We start from the raw sequence: 22,256 nt of genomic DNA, 5'->3' as shown, positions 1-22,256 counted from the left end.
TTACTACGGGTTCTGTGGGTGTGGCTTGGTGGGCGTGGTGTGGCTTGGTGGGCGTGATGAGAAGATTACTCCAAAATCCCCATTTCCTCCCAATTAGCTGGGACTTGGGAGGCAGAGAATAGATGGGGGCGGTGTCAGTCATAATTTTTACTACTGGTTCTCCGAACTATTCAAAATTCCCGCTACCGGTTCTCCGGAACTGGTCAGAACCTGCTGAAACCCACCTCGGAACCTAAGCAATCAAGTTTTTGTCCAGTCCCTTCTGCTATTATGTCACTCCTTGGTATCCCACAACGACAATCTTATCAAAACCTAGGAAGGAAACTGTTCCTTAGTGGTCACCTTGGCCTCATCCCCCATCTCTTTGTATGTTACCTGCTAACGTGGAAGCTCCCTGGCCTCAACCTAAACAATTTGGAGAGTGATAGCTAAATGTGGAAGCTCAAGGGTGGGAAAGGAAGTATTTCTTTTGCCCAGGAATATTCAAGGCTTTTCAAGATGAGCGGTGTTTTATTGCAGACCCTAGAGGATTCTAGGATGCCAAACTTGCCTACAAAAGCATAGCATATAAATCAAGTTTCTTAATCCTATTACAATATAGAACGGGTGTCTTAACTTTGGTAACTTTCAAACTTGGGACTTCAACTCCCAGAATTCCCCAGATGTCACGACTGGCTAGGGAATTCTGGGAGTTGAAGTCCACAGGCCTTAAAAGTTTAAAGACTGGCTAACTGGGGGAATTCTGGGAGTTGAAGTCCACAGGTCTTAAAGGCTGGACATCCCCCGATATAAGATATTTTCATAATCACATTCTTTCGCGCGTAGAGTTCAGGGGTGTCAAACTGGCGGCCCGCGGGCCAGATGTGTCACGAGCAGGCCACACCCACCCTAGCTCCGCGAATGGGGAAAAACATTGCAAAATGTCACGTGACGGCAACATGATGTGGCGAGTTTGACACCAGTGTTTTAGCTGCATCCATGTTAGCATTTCCTGCAAGTTACTATCTCAAAGCCCTCATACTACGTTTCACACAAACATTATTCATATCCTCAAATGCTCCATGGCTGAGCAGCTACATGGCCACCATATCCCGCAGTTGTTTTTTTAAATTTGAATTTATATCCCGCCCTTCTCCGAAGACTCAGGGCGGCTTACATTGTGTAAGGCAATAGTCTGATCCATTTGTATATTAGTTCCCCCACCCTCTTTCTCTCTCTCTCTCTCTCTCTCTCTCTCTCTGCTGGAGGGTGACTGGACCCTTTAATGATCGAGCTGGCTTCGTTAGCCAGATGTTCTGAAATGAAAGGCGATTTCCATCTGCACCAGTGACAGTCAGAATGGACAACTGAAGCCGGTTTGGACCCTTCTCAGCATGGTTCCCAGCCAACCAGGAAATGTACGGTAGCAAAATTTAAGTAGAGTTCAACTTTAATGTTGGTTTAGGTAAAACAGAGCCCGCACAACCGTTTTGTAAGGATTTCAGACACAGCCACTGGAGTTTCTTTGAAAGGCAATTCGGGGGCGACAGGAATAATAGTCCGGCTCTGGGAACGTGCAGATGAAAAGCATCTTAGCTTATCTGTTGAGAAAGAGAACAGAAGCAAATAAACAGAGAGGCAAACTGGCCTATTTCCAGAGGTGGGTTTCATATAATTTAACAACCGGCTCACCCAGAATCAAAAATGTGAGCGTGCGTGCCTTGTGCACATGCACGCTGTGTCAAAAACATGGCAATTTGTTTGCACGTACCATCCGCGCATGCGTGCAGGGTCAAAAACACGGCAATTCGCTCACATGTGCTGTCCATACATTGCATGTGGTGTCAAAAAACAAAGTGATATAGGACAGGGTTGTGCTCGGGTGGGTGGGTGGGTGTGGGCCCACCCGCAGGTCGCAACTACCGGTTAGCCCAAACCGGTCCAAACCGGCTGAATCCCACCCCTGCCTATTTCTCTACCTTAAGATAAGAAGTCAAGGACGCCAGTCAAATGACATTCATAAAAGAGTATCAAGCAAACTTTGAGGATTCTGAAGTACAGATGTTGCTTTGGTATAACTTTCCTGTTCTTTGCACGAATTGATAAAATCAGTATAGGCAGGCCTCAACTTTCTGTTGTTGAGTGAGACATTTGTCAAGTTTTGCCTCATTTTACAACTTTTCTTGCTAGAGTTGTTAAGTGAATCACTGCAAGTGTTAAGTTAGTCACATGTTTGTTAAGTAAATGTGGCTTCTCCATCAACTTTGTTTGTCAGAAGGTCCCAAAAGGGGATCGCATGACCCAGGGACATTACAAATGTCATAAGTATGAGTCAGTTGCCAAGTGTCTGAATTTTGATCATGTGACCAGAGAGATGCTGCAATGGTTGTAAGTGTGAAAACTGGTCCTAAGTCACTTTTTTTCAGTGCCATTGTAACTTCGACCGTCACTAAATGAACGTAAATCAAGGACTACCTTTACAGTTAAATAATTGTGACTTACTGCAATGTGTAACTTTAGTCAATGGATTCAAATCACTTAGTTCCCAGTAAAATAAATGAAGTAATTTGGTTCTGACTTCACAATTAGTTACTTAAACAGAACAAAGCTTAGATAACAGCCCGGATTTGAGATTAAGTTCCAAAGAATTAAAATTAATTGATACGAGAATGAAGCTATATGAAATAAATGGGGGGGATCCTGATTCTCTCCCAGGTTTAATGACTGCAAAAACCTGAATAAATAGCAGGTTGAAGGTGATTGCCCGAACATAAATGTGAATAGATAGGCTTGCGCACAGCCACCAATTAAAGCAGGGGTCTCCAACTTTGGCAACTTTAAGACTTATGGACTTCAAACTCCCAGAATTCACTGGCTGAGGAATTCTGGGAGTTGAAGTCCACAAGTCTTAAAGTTGTCAAGGTTGCAGACCTCTGGATTAGAGAACAATATTAATATAAAATATTGATCCCAGTTAACAGGCTCATCTCATAGAAAACTGTCTGCCATGCTGCCTAATATTTAGCCGATTTCTTATGTCCATTTCAAAAATTAAAACAATTTTAAAAAGTAAGCCCTAAAACAAAAATCCCCAGTATTTTCCTCTTGGTCCAAACAATTTTTAGTGTGAAACTGGTCACCGAGAAGTCACATTTATGGAGAATCCAGTTACCCAACCGCAACTGGCAATTACGATGGCACACTTTCTCCCAGAAAAAGCATGCCTGTAAGGTCTTGCCTCTCCAATCTTCCCAAGAAAGCAGGACTCTTGAAACTGCAGGGGTTCCAAAAGGAGCTTTTATTGGAAGGTTTGTGATAACAAGAGGTCTAGGCAAGAACTGAAGCTTCTCACTTCAAACCAGCTATTTAAAGCAATGCTAACCAAACCCCTCCCCCACTGCATTATTGCAGGGAAACGGAAACTTCATATAGAAATTACTCCATTCCTCCTCCCCCACCAAAATGCCAGCATCCTTGTAGAAATATCTGGGACCTGACAATGCTTCTGCATATCAAGAATTAATAGCAGGAAAACGTTATCACCTTCAAAGCTACCTTAGGCTCTTCCCCGTTAACATTTTTACTGAGTTATAAGATAAAAGAAGCAACTTAGAATGGATAAATTTCCTGACAGTTAGAACAATTAGTTGTTAACTTGCCTCCAGAAGTTGTGAATGTTCAAACAATGGATGTTTTTAAGAAGATGTTGGATAACCATTTGTCTGAACTGGTTTAGGGTTTCCTGCCTAAGCAGGAGGTTGGACTAGACGACCTCCAAGGTCCCTTCCAACTCTGTTATTCTTTTCTATTTTTTCCTATCCTATCCTATCCCACCCCACCCCATCCCAAAATAAGACACAAAATAAGAAAGAAAATAGGAGGACAGTGGGAAGGAAGGTGGGAAGGAAGAAAAGTAAGGAAAGATTAGGAAAAAGAAGCATTGATTTCTAACTCTTTCTGTTGCAGTAAAATAGAGCATTGACATAACAATATTATGACATCATAATAATATAAATTAGCCATTTCTATAAATATCTATCAGTCTAATCGGTAAAACCCAAAATCAAAGTTCCATTCTTTAAGCGCAAAGTTCAGAAGGGGTCTCCACACGGAAACAAAAGCATTTGTACTATTTTCTTTAATCAAAATAAGTCAATTTTGCCATTTCAGCCAACTCCATCAGCTTATGCAACCATTCACCCATGGCTCTTTCCAAAGGTATCTGAATGGGCTGGTTTGAGAATAAACCCCAAAATTCAGACATTCTTCAACAAGCCACAAATTTGCCAACGAACTCACCTAAACTTTGGGAATTATACCACTATCGTAGGCTGCTCTATTTTCTGCTTGGTGATGAATTCAGAAATAATTCAATATAACTATGCTCTGCAAAATAAAAGAAGATTACATGTCAGGCACAAAGAATCGGGGACCATTCGTAAGGCTACTTCAAAAGGGAGGATTCGTTCAACCCAATCTACAAGAATCTGGCCAATTAAAGTTCAACACTGAACTGGTGCCAATTTAGTGCTAAACTTTAGCAAATTGGTGTCAATTTACAAGCAGGATTCAGTCCAAAGTTTCCGTTGCTAAGCAAGACTGTGGTTAAGTGAGTCTTGCCCCATTTTACAACCCTTCTTGCAAGAGTCGCTAAGTAAATCACTGCAATTGTTAGTAACACGACTGTGAAGTGAATCTGCCTTCCCTACTGCCTTTGCTTGCCAGGTCAGAAAAGGTGATCACTTGCTACAGGACACTGCAACTGCCATAAACACAGGTCATCGCCAAGCGCCCAAATTTTGATCATGTGACCAGGGGGATGCTGCAAGGGTCATGTGAAAAATGGTCATAAGTGGCATTGTAACTTTGAACGATCGCTAAATGGATGGCTAGAAGTCAAGGACTACCTGTATGGGTCAACGGCGTTCAGGAGGAGTTGGGACTTGGAGCACTTGTGGGAATGCAATGACTCTAAACTGATGATGTGCTTAACTCCGCCCTCCCAGCTCTCCTCCTACAATAAATGGAAAATTAATCTCAAGCAATCTCTTATGTGCTATGACTTAACACCCCCTTAAGGAAACCCCATCTTCTTGAACAGAGGTCTCCAACTTTGGCAATTGATTCTGGGAGTTGAAGTCCGCCAGGCTTAAAGTTGCCAAGGTTGGAGACCTCTGTGTTCCTGAACACTGGTTTATTCAAAAATCTGCACCGCTGCCCACCGCTGCCTTTCGAACCCCACAAACCTGTGAAAAATTCACCAGAGGCACTTACGGACTTGAAAGTTGTTCTTGGCCATGGCGGCAACTGCGTCTGTGTGCGTTTCAAAATGTACATCTGCTTCTCCGGTCGCATGGCCACATGAATTATATTCCATTGTGATCCTCACAGGCTTTAAGGGAGCAAAAAACTTTTTAAAAAACAAGAGAGAACAAAAAACAGGAGGGCGACAAGTCAGATTTTGGTTAATCTGATTATGACATGATGTCAGAACTGTAGAAGCTGAGATTAAATACAAACTGCTGCAATATACTACTATTATTTATAATTGATCCTGGTAGTCCTCGACTTACGAGGATCACAGCTGAGCTCAAAATTTCCATTGCCAAGCGAGACAGTTGTTAAATGAGTTTTGCCCCACCTTACGACCTTCCTTCCTACAGTTATTAAGTGAATCACTGCAGCTGATAAGTTAGTATCTGGCTTCCTCATAGACTTTGCTTGTCAGAAGGTCACAAAAGTTTATCACATGATTCCAGACCATCGAAACTGTCATAAATACATGCCAGTTGCCAAGTATCTGAATTTGGACCATGTGACTGTAGAGATGCTGCAACGGTCGTAAGTGTGAAAAACGGTCATAGATTTAATTTTTTTAGTGCCGCTTTACCTTCGAATGGCCACTAAACAAAGTTGAGAACTACCGGTAATGTAAATGCTAAAACATTATTGCTCAATTTCTCAGGCAAACCACTGCAATTAATTAATGCTGTCACATTACTTATCTTTTTTTCTTGTGGTAAAACGCTATTTTAAAGAATTTCAAAGAAATGCATTTCAGCCAGTGATGTTCTGTCCCCCTCGCCTCAGTCCGAGCGATGACTTAATTAGCCGGCACTATCAGCTCTGGCAGCAAACTAGCAAGCGTCTGCCAAGTGTCTCTGTTATCTCCCTTGATGCCGATGAGTCAACAAACAGTACTTCAGCTCTAGTCAAGCAGTTGATTTGCCTGCTATGAAGAGGCATAGCACCCCTTGCTGCTTTTATATCCTGTGGGGTGTGGCTCCATGACTCAGCACTTCCTAGGCCTGCCCCACCCCCGATTCTGTTGTTCCCGCCTCTCCTGCCTACGAAACCTAGGGTCCAGCCAGGCCTGATTGCCATCAGCTGGGTCTGGAAACATGGCTGGGGGGGGGGAAGAGTCAGGGGACGGAGGCCTCGTTATCTCCTCACCTGGCCTCCCTCTGGCTCCTGGAGCTGAGACAGGGAAGCCGGTACTTCCGAGGTAAATCCTGATGGCCCTTCCCCCTCACTTTCCAAGTCACTTTCTGGCAGGGGGCCCAGCTCGGGGGGCGCAGACACAACAAGTGATTTGTATAACTAGTTTTGTGTTAACCTGATCTGTTTGCAAGCTTCAGTGAACCGAGTAAGATGTTCAAAATCCAGGCTGGAGACAGGACTTTTTCTACCCGTAGGAGCTCAAGGATGTTTGAACCAGCCTTACCTCACCCCCAACATACCTGGATGATATCTTGCGCTGTTGCTTGAAAAGGCATTCCTCTCAGGTGAACAAAGTAAGGGGCGGAGAAGCCTGCAGATTCAGCCACCTCCGGAGTCTTTTCAAATACTTGCTTGTAAGCCTCTGTGGAATCAAGGAAAGCAGAACAAATATTTGCAAATTAGAGTTATGTGCCATTCATTTTTTTTTATACTTCCGGAGACCGTATTTTGTTAAAAAAAAAGATAATGATATGATTGAGCATGTCCAGAGATGGGCGACAAAAATGGTGGAAGGTCTGAAGGGATATCAGGAAAGATTGGAGGTGTACACCTTGGAGTAGGGGTCTCCAACCTTGAGAGTTCCTCAGCCAGCAAAGTCCACAAGTCTTAAAGTTGCCAAGGTTGGAGACCCCTGCCCTAAAGGACAGAAGGGGAAGCGGGAGGAGCGTGCTTGAAACTTTTAAATGTATTAAGGGTGTGAGAAAGGTTCTAGAAGGCAGTATTCTCCATATTAAGCCAAAATCAGAAAGGCAGGGACATCAACTCAAACTGACAGGAGAGAAGTTCAAAAGCAATGTTAGAAAAGTATAAGTTCACAGAAAAGAAGCTTGGAACCAACTTCCAGGCAACGTAGTGAGACAATCGTCAGTAACTGAGTTTAAACAAGTTTGAGATAAGCACATGACTACCATCTGACAAAAATTAAAATAGAGAACATCACAGGAAATGAAGGAGCTCAAGTGCCCTGAGACTTTGGAATTCAAGCAGACAGGCCCTTGCCACATAACATGCCAGACTTAACAATTATCAGTAAGACAGACAAAAAAGTCTGGATCGAAGATAGAATGGAAGAGAAGAGAAAGAATCGGAAATGATAACAAAATGTAAAGGCCTGCAAACAGAAATAGAACTACTGTGACAAAAGAAATAGTAACAGGTGCCTTGGGCGCAATGCTCAAGGGGTGAAATGCTCCCCGTTTGGACTGGATCACTCGATCCGGTAGCAATGGCAGCGGGTGGTTCGGAGAAGCGGTAGCAAAAATCCCTGCACCCCCACCCATGCCCAGCTGAGCTGCTCAATCATCAGAGGTGTTGTTTTTATTTTTAAAAGCATTTTTTCTTCGGCCGAAAAAATGCTTTTAAAAGTAAAAAAAAAGCCTCTGATGATTGCACAACTCAGCTGGATGCTAGCCGAAAAAAGAGGGGGAGTCTGTTTTTCCCTGAAGCCTGCCGAGGGGAAAAACGGACCCCCCCCACCCCCCGTTTTTTGGTTTGGCTAGCAGAGCCTGCTGGGAGGAAAAACAGGGTGTGGGGGGGGGTTTGTTTTTGAGAGAAAGAAGGAAGGAAGGAAGGAAGGAAGGAAGGAAGGAAGGAAGGAAGGAAGGAAGGAAGGAAGGAAGGAAGGAAGGAAGGAGGAGAAGAAGGAAGGAGTACAAACCTGGCACTAGAGGCAGCTTCAGAGGATAATCCAGGGCTGGAAGGGACCTGGAGGTCACCTAGTCCAACCCTGCTCCAGCAGGACATTGCTAGTGAGTTTCTGTCTTTTGATCCCCCAGTCACATAGCTACGCCCACCCACTCAAATGACACCCCCCCCCACAGAACCGGTAGCAAAAAAAAATTAAGACTTCACCCCTGATGCAATCCCAAAAGATCCAGCACATCACTTGAACACCATTGGCATTGACCGATTCACCATCAGTCAATTGCAAAAGGCAGCTTTACTAAGAACAGCTTACAACTTGCGGCGATACCTCTAACACCATCAGGGAAGTGCTCGATAGGTGAACAAGAATGGCCAAATCCAATCGGAACATGAACTGACTGCGCAATGAACCATAAATAAGTAAATAAATAAGTAAAACAAAAACAAATCTGCCCCCCAGCCCCACCCCAAAAAAGGGCAGGCTTGATGGACCACTGGATCTTTTTCCTGCCGTCCGTTTTTTTAAAAAATGTTTCTGGGAAGCTGATTTCAAACAAATATGACGTACGCTCACTGCTTCTGGTTTCATTTTCATACACCGGACTGGGCTTCGAGACCTCGCTCAACTTGCTTTCTTCAAAAATGTTTTCAGAACACGGTTTTGGCACCGTAGACGCCATCATCTTCTTATACCGGAAAAAGTCGTTGTGTGTTCGAATTGCACTTTTCTGGCTCGGGAATATTTCTATATAGCTAGAAAGTTGTGGAAGAGAAAGAGTTAGCCCATGATTATTATCAAAGCAGCTTTTTTTAATATAAATGCTCAGTTCAAACATCAAAATTTTCAGTATGCAGCACACACACACACACACACACAAAAACCCCAAAACACCCTGCCCACCCTAAAGCCAACTCCAACTCCTGGAGCTGCTAATTCAGTTCTACAGAGGAATTACTGAGTCTATCATCTGCACCTCTATAACTGTCTGGTTTGGTTCTGCAACCCGACAAGACACAGACTTCAGAGGATAATTAGAACTGCAGAAAAAATAATTGCTACCAACCTGCCTTCCATGGAGGACCTGTATACTGCACGAATCAAGAAGAGGGCCATGAAAATATTTACAGACTCCTCACATCCAGGACATAAACTGTTTAAACTCCTACCCTCAAAACGATGCTACAGGGCACTGCACACAACAACTAGACACAAGAACAGTTTTTCCCTGAACGCCATCACTCTGCTAAACAAATAATTCCCTCAACACTGTCAAACTATTCATTAAATCTACACTACTATTAACCTTCCCATCATCCATCTCCTTCCACTTATGACTGTATAACTTTGTTACTTGTATCCTTACGATTCATACTGATATTGTTTTCAGATTGCTTATTTGTAGCCTATGGCTTTCATTAAGTGTTGTATCATTAAGTATTAAATTTGTACCGTATGACTATCATTAACTGTTGTAAGTGTTGTCCCTTGATGAAGGTATCTTCTTTTATATACACTGAGAGCATATGCACCCAAGACAAATTCCTTGTGTGTCCAATCAACTTGGCCAATAAAAAAATCTATTCTATTCTATTCTATTCTATTCTATTCTATTCTATTCTATTCTATTCTATTCTATTCTATTCTACTCTACTCTACTCTACTCTACTCTACTCTATTCAAAATAAAACCAGAAACCATTTGCCTGGTCTGCAAGCACTCATTCCCTCTTAAAAGCCGTCCCCCCACCTTTCCATGGTTTTCCTACCGGTTCCCAATTTCTTCCTTATGTTTCAACAAAGCTTTATTAGCCATTTCCGGTGTGGCAAACTGTACAAATGCCTCTCCCGTTTTCCTTCTTCCGTCGTGGTCGAAGACGAATACTATGTCCTGTATAGTCAAACCTGAAAGAGAAGACATTTTGCAGCATGTCAATATAATCGCCCTGGTGTTCCGAAAACGTGCCTTGCAATTTCTAGGTAAGAGAAATAAAATGTGCAGATCCCCTGCCACGCGGCGCAACATTCAAATCTGTCTTAAATACAACACTTCGTGAGTCGATGTATTTTTATTTCGTCCCCGGGTGATCAAACCTTCCTTCAAATGTGGAGCTTGGCAGAGGCATTAGGGTGCAAGCCTATTCTAAATTAATCTGTCTTAGAAAAACAAAAGCAATTCATTGCTTCTGAGGAACCATCTCATCTCAATAGGATAGGCCCTTTCCACCTGCACCATCAGATGGGTTAGAATAGAATAGAATAGAATAGAATAGAATAGAATAGAATAGAATAGAATAGAATAGAATAGAATAGAATAGAATAGAATAGAATAGAATAGAATAGAATAGAACAGAATATTTGGAGTGAAGTGGAGTGGAATAAAATAGAACAGAATAGAACAAATGGAATGGAATAGAATAGAATATAGAATATAGAATATAGGAAATAGGAAATAGGACAGGACAGAACAGGACAAGACAGAATAGATTTCTTTATTAGCCAAGTGTGATTGAACACACAAGGAATGTGTCTTTGGTGCATATGCTCTCAGTATACATAAAAGATACCTTCATCAAAGTACAACACTTACAACACTTAATGATAGTCTTAGGGAACAAATAAGCAATCAGGAAACAATATCAATATAAATCGTAAGGATACCAGCAACAAAATTACAGTCATAAGTGGAAGTAGGTGGGTGATGGGAACGATGAGATGATTAATAGTAGTGCAGATTTAGTAAATAGTCTGACAGTGTTGAGGGAATTATTTGTTTAGCAGAGTGATGGCATTTGGGGAAAAACTGTCCTTGTGTCTGCTTGTTCTGGTGTGCAGTGGTGTGCAGAGTACAATTCTGTTGGTTAAGGAATTTTGGCCAGCAGGGTCCATTAGAGCCTTTTCTGCAATGGTTGCTGCCCTTTGGAACATCCTGCCCCTCCCTTAGATGAGGTCTGCAGCCACCCTTTTGACCTGCTCTATGGGCCTGAAGACCTAACTCTGCCAATTGGCCTGGAGGCCCCAAAAGGCTGTTCCAATCCAGCTCCCCAAACACGGCAAAACCCTCTGAAGTTAAATCAATGATTCCTTTATTAGGAGCGTCAGCTGCCCCAGCAAAAAGTTTCTCTCTCACCGCAGGCTAACAAATCCATCCTGCAGGGAGATGAGTAGTTGTCTGCCACACTTATTCATCTCCGCCCCCCTGCCTTTTATTCCCAGAACTAGGGTGGGGCTTTGCTAGCAGCGGTGGCTCTTCCTTCCCAAGGACCGGCCCATAGATTTCCACTGTTCTCCTCTCCTTTGTCTTCTGCACATCCGCCCATCAGGCACTGGACCCAGCTATTCCTCCTCTTCCTCATCAGCCACCTCCAGACGTAGGCGTTGTTGACTCTCCATCTGAGGGCTGACGGATGGCCCAGGCTCCCCCTGTCTCTCTGCCATCTCCACTCCCTCTTCCTCCTCAGAGCTATCAGGTTGCTTTGATGCTGACCCTGACTCCCATGCCTCCTCCTCCGATTCGGCTGCTGGAGGGGCCAATGGCCAAGAGGCCACGACACAGGGGTGCCATCACTCAGGAGGTGGTTAGCAGAGGCTCTACCTCCCCCCCCCCATGTTCCTCTTTCTCCCTTCCTCCCCATTTCATTGTAAATGATTATTATTTATTGTTTTAAATATTTTAAACAGCGTGGTAGCCTAGTAGTGAAGACTGTCGCCTCCCACTCGGAAGGTAGAGAGTTCAATTCTAGGTAGCAGCAGATGTCTCTCTCCTAGGGCGCAAAGAAAAAAATATCTGCTGCAAATCCCGCGTGGCATCAGGAAGGGCATCCGGCCAGTAAACGCTCAGCTGCATCCGGTCACCTGGACTCTATATCATCCTGTTCCCCCACACTCCAGGATTCTACCCCGAATTAAGGGACTACAGTGTCATAAAAAAAGAGTTTCATTGTTTTAATTCATTTTGTTGGCTTTTATTGTTTTAATGTTCTACTGGCTTTTGATGTTTGTAAGGTGCCCAGAGTACCCACTAAGAGAAACAGATGGTGTACAAGCCTAATAAATAAATTAACCAACCTTCATTAACATGATCCTATTTCTTTACTCTTCGAAGTCTTTTCTTTTCCTGAACTTAAAACAAGGCAGGCTTGCAACCATGTTAAATAAGCCACAACACCATCTCCTTTAGGCAAACCTTTCCTGCCCATTCAAGTAATCCAGTCGTCCCTTTAACACACAATCAATGAGATGCTTCCCAAGTCTTAAATCATCCAAAGACAACTCCATAATCCAGGGGTCTCCAACCTTGGCAACTTTAAGACTTGTGGACTTCAACTCTCAGAATACCTCAGCCAGCAAAGCTTTGCTGGCTGAGGTATTCTGCGAGTTGAAGTCCACAAGTCTTAAAGTTGCCAAGGTTGGAGACCCCGGCCATGATCCAATGCACAGACGGACAAGAGAATCGAGGCTTGAGTCTGCATCACCTGAAAAGAACTCCGTTACATCTACTTCCGTGCAACGGTAGGGCAGGCCTCGCAGTCGTACCACCCCGTCATTGTTTCCAGGCGCTGAACGGAACTTCAGGCTCCTCATTAGGGTATCAACGTCCTTATTACGTATTTCAAAAACTGTAGGAAAGAGAAGTCCAAGAAAACAAAAGGGAAAAAAAAACTGGTGAATTCATTTAGAAATGGATACCATTCAGGCAAAGGGTTTTGGGATTGTTTTCCAAGAAGTACCTTCCACATAGCGCTGGCCCAGGTATTTCCGGTGTTTGTTCAAGGCGTTCATCACATCGTGTTCCGATTCAAGTTCAACTATCGCATCTCCTCTGCGCTTGCCATCTCTGTACAGGAGGAAATGGATGCCTTCCACACCGTTTCGGATCTTGCTCCCTAGAAAGTTAACAAGTTTATCAATGACGAGACACGAGACAACTTTCTTCCCCTCACACAAATACACACACACACACACACACACACACACACACACCACCAGACTAAGATGAATAAACTGAAATGTATTTGGATGTTTTGCACTTGGTATTCCCCAGCCCCAGCTTCAAAACTTCTGTAATCTTGTCAATATCTCAAGAGCCAGCTTGGTCTAGTGTAGAGGTCGGCAACCTTAAACACTCAAAGAGTCACAAAAGGCCCTAACCGGAAGCCCCACCATTCAATTCTGGAGCTAACCGGAAGTTCGGCTCCCCAACCATAGTCTCCTCCTAGCGCAGCATCCTTTTTCCTCTACCTATCCTAACCAAAAGCCCCATCAATTGTGGAGCTGACTGGTGACAGGGAGCCACAGCAGAGGGATGAAAGAGCCACATGCGGCTCCAGAGCCACAGGTTGCTGACCCCTGGTCTAGAGGTTAAGGCACCAGGGCTAGATACCCAAAAAGTGTTGAGTTCCAATCCCACTCATGAATGCCAGCTGGATGACTTTGGGCCAATTACCAGGAGACAATGAATTCTAATCTTTTCTTAAAATGAAAGTTAGCTAGGTGACTTTGGATCAATCATCCGATGATGATGAATTCTAGTCCTGCCTTATCCATGAAAGTTGGTTGGGTGACCTTGGGTCAATCACCAGGAGATTGTGAGTTCTAGTCCCACCTTAGCCATGAAATCGGCTATGTGACCTTGGGCCAGTGACTGTCTCTTCGGGCCACCCCATCTCACAGGGTTATGAGGAAAACAGGAGGAAGAAAGTGTGTTGGAATATTAACTACCTTGAGTTATTTATAAAAATAATAAAGATGGAATATAAATAAATACTGTAGGATAATTTTAGCCAAAACATGCTATTTTTTCTTTAAAATAAATGTCCTAAAATAACATTTAGGTAATTATTTTCAGTCTCTTAACCTGTGGAACAGCCTCAAATTCAACCACCGCTAAAACTGCAAAATATGTTGACGAATACTTTTTATATATTGTTCCTCTCTGCTTGCAACTGTAGTTCTTTAAATATCAATCTAAAGGACTAAAGGGTAATAACATACCCTTTAGGGCTAAAGCAGTGGTTCTCAACCTTTATAGTGCTGTGACCTCTTTAATACAATTCCCCACGATGTGGCGACCCCAACCGTAAAATTATTTTCGCAGTGATCTCAGCGCGACTCAGCAGTGAAGGGGAAAAAAAGCGGCAAACTGTTTTTTTGAATTTATCGCGCCTGAAGCCGTATTGGCTAGCGATCTGAACTGCTTGCGATTGCCTTGAGGACGGAGGCATTAAAGCGGAGACTCCTCCCCTATTAAGTTTATCGCGCCTGAAGCCAGATTAGGCTAGCGATTGGGAGTGATTGCTTGTGGAGTCAACCATTGGAGCCCGATTCTTTGACTCGCAAGTATACTTCCCATATTTCCGATGGTCTTAGGCGACCCCTGGCAAATCATCATTCGACCTCCAACGGGTTCGCAACCCACAGGTTGAGAACGCTGGGCTAAAGGGTAATAACATACCCTTTAATCTTGGCTGTGGCCTTGTTTTTTTCCAAGGTGCTGCCTTCTTCAACTATAGTTACTCTATAATTGTCCGGAAACTCCCAATCAGACAGTGAGGAGGAGTTAAGTGGGGAAATAGCCTTGAGTCCTTGCATAGCTGCAAGAGGCATAAACCTGACCCCTCTTAAGTTCCATTAAACCTCATTTGATTGTTCCCAACTGAAGGCAAGCAGTCTGGGGAGAAACTTGTAAGATAGGCAGAACACAATAAAGTACCCGACTTGGACCTTGGACATGAGTGGATCGGGTTGCTTGCACCTGACAATAACCCAAGGATTCCCTGGTGGTCTCCTTCTAAATACTAATCAGATCCAATCCTGTTTAACTTGCCATGGCCAGCCCAAAACAGTCATCAGATGAGCTGCGGTGGTGCAGTGGTTAGAGTGCAGTACTGCAGGCTACTTCTGCTGACTGCCGGCTGCCTGCAATTTGGCATTTCAAATCTCGTAGGCTCAAGGTTGACTCAGCCTTCCATCCTTCTGAGGTGGGTAAAATAAGGACCGAAAATTGTTGGGGGCAATATGCTGACTCAGTAAACCACTTAGAAAGGGCTGTAAACTGCAGAACTGTGGGGGAAAACCAATTGCTCCCAACCGGCCTTCCACTGAAGACCTGTATACTTCACGAGTCAAAAAAAGGACTGTGAAAATATCTACAGACCCCTCGCATCCTGGACATAAACTGTTTCAAACTCCTACTCTCAAAATGAGGCTAGAGCACTGCACACCAGAACAACTAGACCCAAGAAAAGAGTTTTTCCCCTGAACACCATCACTCTGCTAAACAAGTAATTACCTCAACACTGTCAAACTATTAGGCTTCATTACTATTGCTATTGGTCCTCTCATCGTTCCTGTTGCTCCCACTTGTGACTGCATGATTGTAACTTGTTGCTTATATCCTTGCGATTTATATTGATATTGTTTCCTAGTATGATTTGATTGCTTATTGTACAGTATGACCATTAGTGGGATTCAGCCAGTTTGCACCACTTCGGGAGAACTGGTTGTTAACTTTCTGAGCAATTTGGCAAACTGGTTGTTGGAAGAAATCATTAGGGCAGAGAACTGGATGTTAAAGTACTTGAATCCCACCACTGAGTATGACATCACTGGGTGTTGTGCTTTGTGATTTCTTGACGAGTGTATCTTGTATTTTTTACACTAAGAGCTTATGCACCAAAGACAAATTCCTTGTGTGTCCAATCACACTTTGCCAATAAAGAATTCTCTTTTCTCTTCTCTTCTCTTCTCTTGCAGTATATAAGTGCTAGTGCTATTGTTATCAGCTGCAACTGATATACTCTGAAGGGCCGTGATAGCTCAGGCTGTAAGAAGCCTGTTATTAGAACACAGCAGCCTGCAATTACTGCAGGTTCAAGCCCGGCCCAAGGTTGACTCAGCCTTCCATCCTTTATAAGGTAGGTAAAATGAGGACCCAGATTGTTGGGGGGGCAATAATTTGACTTTGTAAATATACAAATAGAATGAGACTATTGCCTTATACACTGTAAGCCGCCCTGAGTCTTCGGAGAAGGGCGGGATATAAATGTAAATAAAAAAAAAAAACATCACAAAATATACCTGAAGCATAACACCGGATGTTTTATGCCCATGAGGTGGTGGCCTTCAGTGGCTGGATATTGGGCTAATTAGGAGAATGAAGTTACCTGAAAAAAAGTTGAGAACATCTTCCTCAGTGCAGTCATATGGCAAACCTTGGGCCCGAATCAGATGCACTTCCCTCTGCCCTTCTGCTTCTTCCGCAGAGATTTCGTATTCTGGGGGAAAGTGATATCCCTCTTGATAAGAAGACTCGGGATCCTGCAAAGAGAGACATAATTTTTTTTTAAAAAAATCTTGTAACTGCGTTTTGGGGACTGGCAAGATGATAACAGTTCCTCTGGAAGCTGCAGAAGCTGAAAAGTAATGAAGTGTTAATATTAAAATTTTTAGAAAGGCTCAAGGCCTTTCCCTGTTAAGGGATTTCACAGGAGTTCAAAGTTCTCACATGGACATCTTGAAAAATCTGACAGATATGAAAGGACAGGCTCTACCGCCTTTCTTGTAATATTATTATTAGCAGTCAATTAATCACAAAGACACACAATGAATTCTATTCAGCATTATAAGATTGGCCACTAGTGCTGCACATGAATCCCTAAGTGTGTTACAACATATACGAAACAGGACTCTTGAGACACAGGAAGAAGCCTAAGGGTGGATGCTAAAAAGCAGAAAAAGTTTACTCTGGAGAAATAAAACCAGTTCCATAATATTTTACAGCAACCTCAGTTTAAACAAGCTATGAGTTTAGTGGACTGTCCAGGATCCATTGGTTTAAACAGTGTACCTGGCTGTTTTCATATGGCCTTGAGAAACAGGTCTTCAGCACTATATAGGTAACCTGCAACTTACAGGAAAATATACTCAGGATCAAGATAAAGAGAGTTAGGAGGAACTTTGCCAACCTAGTATACTATAGAGCAGAGGTCTCCAACCTTGGCAACTTAAACCTGGTGGATTTCAACTCCCAGAATTCCCCAGCCACCAAAAGCTGGCTGGGGAATTCTGGGAGTTGAAGTCCGCCAGGCTTAAAGTTGCCAAGGTTGGAGACCCCTGCTATAGAGCAGGGATGTCAAACTCAAGGCTTAGATTTGGCTCATAGGCCCACCCTGGAAACAGCAAAGGACCAGCCCACGGTGCCTCTCCAGCGAAAATGGAACTCGGGGAGGCTATGCCTGGCTCACCCAGGCTCCATTTTCGGCCACGATGGCCTCCTGCAGCCCTCTGCCAGCGAAAATGGAGTGCGGCCTCTCCAAGCACCTTTTTCACTGGCAGAGGGCTGCAGGAGGCTGTCGTGGCTGAAAACGGAGCCTCGATGACGCCAAGCTGGCCATGCCCCCTCCCCGCGAGGTCAAATACAATCCTGATGCAGCCCTCAATGAAATCAAGCTTGACACTCCTGCTACAGATGATTTATGCTTCCAGGGCTGCCGGTTAGGAATTCTAAGAGTTATACCATAACTCACTTGAATGTTACCATGAAGCTGGGAAAATACTAATTTGAAGGGTGCAAGCTGCTCATGAATGAAGGCCAGTTTCTATTTTAGCCACTGACATAATTTGCAATGCACATAAATGGACATTATGTCTGCGAATACTATATTACAGATTCGACTGGAAGAGGTATTTCAGAATTCACAGGAGGGCAAAGGCAGTACCCATATGTGACTCATTGAAACAGCTACATCTATTTCCAGAACTCCCAGCTTGGAAACGGATACAACAGACACTTAATGAGATACCGACATGTGCCGAAGCATTTCTTTACAATCGAATCTGCAACACCGCACAACTCCAATGACCCCAATTTTGTGGCATTCATCTTAAACGTGAGCAATCCGCTCCGCTCTCAAACAAAGTCAGGCTTCTTTTTATTTGCCTTTCCTGCTATATACAGAATTCAAGCTGTCAGCCTTATCCCAGGATCTCATGGTAAAAAAAAATGCTCCTAAACATTACCCAGATAAATCACATGTTGCATGTCTCCCCAAAGCAGTTTTATTTTGTAGATCAATGTAGAATTGCATTATGAACCTTAATGTGTGAATGTATGTACATGTAAACACACACATACACCCCAGTATTGAGAATTGTAGATTGTCACCCTGCCAGTGCTTCTCAGGATGACCCAGAGAGAAAAACAAATGGCAAGTCCTAAAATTCCAAGCTCCTTTGTATGTCAATAATGTAGAATTGTATTAGAATAGAATAGAATAGAATAGAATAGAATAGAATAGAATGGAATGGAATGGAATGGAATGGAATGGAATGGAACAGAATTCTTTATTGGCCAAGTGTGATTGGACACACAAGGAATTTGTCTTTGGCACCTTAGTGCACCTATATATGTGTATAAGGGTGTGTATAAAAAGGTAAAGGTTCCCCTCGCACATACGTGCTAGTCGTTGCCGACTCTAGGGGGCGGTGCTCATCTCCGTTTCAAAGCCGAAGAGCCAGCGCTGTCCGAAGACGTCTTCGTGGTCATGTGGCTGGCATGACTCAACGCCAAAGGCGCACGGAACGCTGTTACCTTCCCACCAAAGGTGGTCCCTATTTTTTCTACTTGCATTTTTTATGTGCTTTCGAAACTGCTAGGTTGGCTTATTATTTTATCTATCTATCTATCTATCTATCTATCTATCTATCTATCTATCTATCTATCTATCTATCTATCTATCACACTTCTATACCGCCCTTCTCCGAAGACTCAGGGCGGTTTACAGCCAGATAAAATCGCACAGAAACAAACGTTAAGACATTAAAAATCTAATTCCAAACTGGCCCAATAATTTAAAACTGATAAAATATAAAATAACCCTAATAAAACTACCCATGTTAAAAATTGCGATTAGGCCAACCCTGCACGATGAAATAAGAGAGTCTTAAGCTCGCACTTAAAGGTCCAGAGGTCGGGGAGTTGTGGTAGCCCCAGAGGTAAAATATCAACAGTATTCAGGAATAATGCTTCTCAAGATAACCAAGAGAAAGAAACAAAAGGCAGGCCCTAAAATTCAAAATCCTTTTGTGTATCAATAATGCAGAATTGTATTACGCACCTTAATACTCCTATATATGTGTGTGTATATGTGTGTATGGGTATACACACACACACAGACACAAATCAACAGTATTCAGGAATACTAGATTGTCACCCTGCCAAAATGACCCAGAGAGAGAAACCAGAAGCAGGTCACAGAACTCCATAGTTGTTTTAAGCTACAGCTACAGGTTTCCTGAAGGCCTCAAGGACATTTGAATTACCCATTCTGCCACAAGTTGCCAAAGTCAGCTAGGCCAAAAAAAAAAAAAGTGCTACAAAATACGAACTTCAGCATCTGGTCAGCGAATTCTGGAAAAAACCCTCAAAGCAAGGGGGGGGGGGGAGAAGAAGAGTTGCCAGGATCTTTAGAAGCATTACAAGAAGAGGTGCTGGGAATGCTTTTTTATTTATTTATTTATTTTTGCACTCTCAAATTATTCTGCAGAGAGATTGCTGGGGATGGTCCTAATTCCATGAGCCCCCACCTCTCCCCTTGCAGGATCAACCCAAGGAGGAAAGGGATCACTCAGCCATGTGGGGGCCAAGGATACAATGTTGAAATAAGAGGAATCATCAGCTCTGGTTTTAGATTTTGGCAGGGTTTGCCCTGCAACCTTATTTCAATGTAGTTTCTGAACATTTCATTACCAGCCTAGGTAACATCATCAAAAGAATTTTCTTGTCCCTCTTTAGCTTATAAATAGGCATTTATACAGTAAGGAGAATAGGATAAGAAAACAGAATAGACATTTATAACGTAAGGAGAACAGGACAAGAAAATAGTCATTTATAAGGTGGTAAGAATAGGACAACAGTCATTTATAAGGTAAGGAGAATAGGACAAGAAAATGGACATTTACAAGGTAAGGAGAATAGGGCAAGAAAATGGATATTTATACGGTAAGGAGAATAGGACAAAAACAGGTATTTATAAAGTAAGGAGAACAGGACAAGAAGGTAGATATTTATAAGGTAAAGAGAATCGGACAAGAAAATGGACATTTACAAGGTAAGGAGAATAGGACAAAAACAGGTATTTATAAAGTAGGGAGAACAGGACAAGAAGGTAGATATTTATAAGGTAAGGAGAATAGGACAAGAAAATGGACATTTATAAGGTAAGAAGAATAGGACAAAAACAGGTATTTATAAAGTAGGGAGAACAGGACAAGAAGGTAGATATTTATAAGGTAAGGAGAATAGAAAAAGAAAATGGACATTTATAAGGTAAGGAGAATAGGATAAAAATAGGTATTTATAAAGTAGGGAGAACAGGACAAGAAGGTAGATATTTATAAGGTAAAGAGAATCGGACAAGAAAATGGACATTTACAAGGTAAGGAGAATAGGACAAGAAGGTAGACATTTGTAAGGTAAGGAGAATAGAAATAGAAAATGGACATTTATAAGGTAAGGAGAATAGCACAAGAAAATGGACATTATAAGGTAAGAAGAAATAAGACAAGAAAACGGATATTTATAAAGTGAGAACAGGACAAGAAAATAGACCTTTATAAGGAGAGGAGAGACAGGACAAGAAAACCCAGCTGATGATGTTACCTCGCCTGGTAACGAAACGCTCAGAGGAAACTAAATGGGAACAAGGTGGGAGAGCAAAACCGCCCCTCCCCCCAAAAAAAGGACACAACGTTGCCAGCCTTTTTTTCCTTTCAAAAGCGGGGAAAGGAAGGAAGGAAGGAGGCCGAATGGATGGTGGGGATGGCCTACGTCCCTCATGACCTTCAACCCGGAGCGGCGGTCTCCAGGAGGCCCGAGGCTGGGGGATGAGGGGCTTTGTAGTCCAAGGCACCTCCTGAGGGGAAGAGAGAGACAGAGAGAGAGATTGGTTCTGCCCCTCCCCCCTCCCCTCACCGGAGGCCTACCTGGCTGTAGCATCGGCCCGCGAGAGGCGGGGTTAGCAAGGACCCCCGCCAAGAGCCGAAGCCGGGCACCGGCCCGGCCGAGCTGGCGACCCCGCGGCTCTGCGTGGCTGCCCCGAGCAAGAGCAGGAGGCGTCGGCGGCCCCAAAGGCCCAAAGCGCCGGCCGGGGGCGACGCCGGTGACGGAGTGGAGGAAGTAGGCCTCAGCGGCGGCAGGCAAGCCGCGCCGGTGTGGCGGCAAGTGCTGTAATGACAGCCGCAGCCGCGGAGCAGCGCGCCCAGCACCCAGCGAGTCCCGGCCATGGGAGAGCGAGGCTTCGTCGACGTCGTGGCAACCACCCCGGCCGAGCTAGGCCTTCCGGCGCACGCGCGCGCGCCAGGGCCTTCCGCCGGGGAGGGGAGGGGGAGAGAGAGAGAGGGAGGGAGAAGAGACGACGGGCTGCGCAGGCGCGGTGGGAAGCGGAGGCCCCGCCCTCCACCTGGCACGTGGGCTCGGGTGGCTGTTCCGTGCGCCTGCGCGGGAAGCTGCAATATTTCCCCGCTTCCACCCCTTGTCTAAAAAGCGGTCGTATTTGGGACGGTTGCAGTGCAGGGAGTTACTTTTGCAACCTTCTGGCAAGCAAAAGTCAACGGGGGCGGGGAGCCGGTTTCGCTTAATCATGGCAGGGATCCGCTTAAGAGTTGTGGCAGGGAAGGTCATGAGAGGAGGCACAACTCGTTTTAACGACCGTCTCGTTTAGCAACGGAGATTTTGGGTCCTCCCTGGTGGTCGTAAATCGAGGACTACTTGCATATTCGTTCGGTTCACGGATACAGAGCACTTTTATGGCAAATTGGGTTTGGGGGGCGGGGTGGCTCTTAAAATCCCGGCCTAGCCTTGCCAGCCTTTCTCCAGAAAGATCCAGAGTCAAATTTTGTTTTCCAAACTTTGGCAACTTTTTAAGAGGCGCAGTTTTCGACTCCTAGAATTCCCTGGCCGTCATTTGAGTCGAAGTCTTTACGTCTTTAGTTGCAGAGATGGAGATGGAGTTTAGCTTATGTGGCTTATGGTTTAGTGAATCAGGCTTGTAACATAACAAGTGATGACCGCAACTGAGCCCAAAATTAACTTGAGTTTTGCCTTATTTTGCAACCTTTCTTGCCACAGTTGTTAA

The 22,256-nt window shown here is 43.9% G+C and overlaps 1 protein-coding gene across 4 annotated transcripts; it reads right to left on the bottom strand.

Annotated features, from left to right (window-relative positions):
* Positions 1–1,411: 1,411 nt before the first annotated feature.
* GRSF1 (G-rich RNA sequence binding factor 1) lies at positions 1,412–21,515 on the bottom strand. Of its 4 annotated transcripts, none has more exons than XR_009156227.1 (11): positions 21,106–21,515; positions 16,287–16,440; positions 12,852–13,007; positions 12,597–12,740; positions 9,891–10,026; positions 8,693–8,877; positions 6,720–6,841; positions 5,254–5,371; positions 4,887–4,993; positions 4,279–4,365; positions 1,412–1,580 (listed from the first exon to the last, which is right to left on the bottom strand). XR_009156227.1 is itself a non-coding variant. In XM_058192203.1 (10 exons), exons 1-9 carry the CDS (start codon positions 21,403–21,405, stop codon positions 4,316–4,318), a joined length of 1,365 nt encoding a protein of 454 aa, XP_058048186.1. In that variant the 5' UTR covers positions 21,406–21,514; the 3' UTR covers positions 1,412–1,580; positions 4,279–4,315. The 4 variants fall into 4 exon arrangements, 2 of the variants coding, with proteins under 2 accessions (XP_058048186.1, XP_058048185.1); XR_009156226.1 differs by having other exon boundaries at positions 5,254–5,389; positions 21,106–21,514; XM_058192203.1 differs by lacking the exon at positions 4,887–4,993 and having other exon boundaries at positions 21,106–21,514.
* Between the last annotated feature and the right edge of the window lie 741 nt (positions 21,516–22,256).

The sequence above is a fragment of the Ahaetulla prasina genome, chromosome 8 (assembly GCF_028640845.1).
Source record: "Ahaetulla prasina isolate Xishuangbanna chromosome 8, ASM2864084v1, whole genome shotgun sequence".
Classification (NCBI taxonomy): Eukaryota; Metazoa; Chordata; class Lepidosauria; order Squamata; family Colubridae; genus Ahaetulla; species Ahaetulla prasina.
This window is presented reverse-complemented; position numbering and strand designations above follow the sequence as displayed.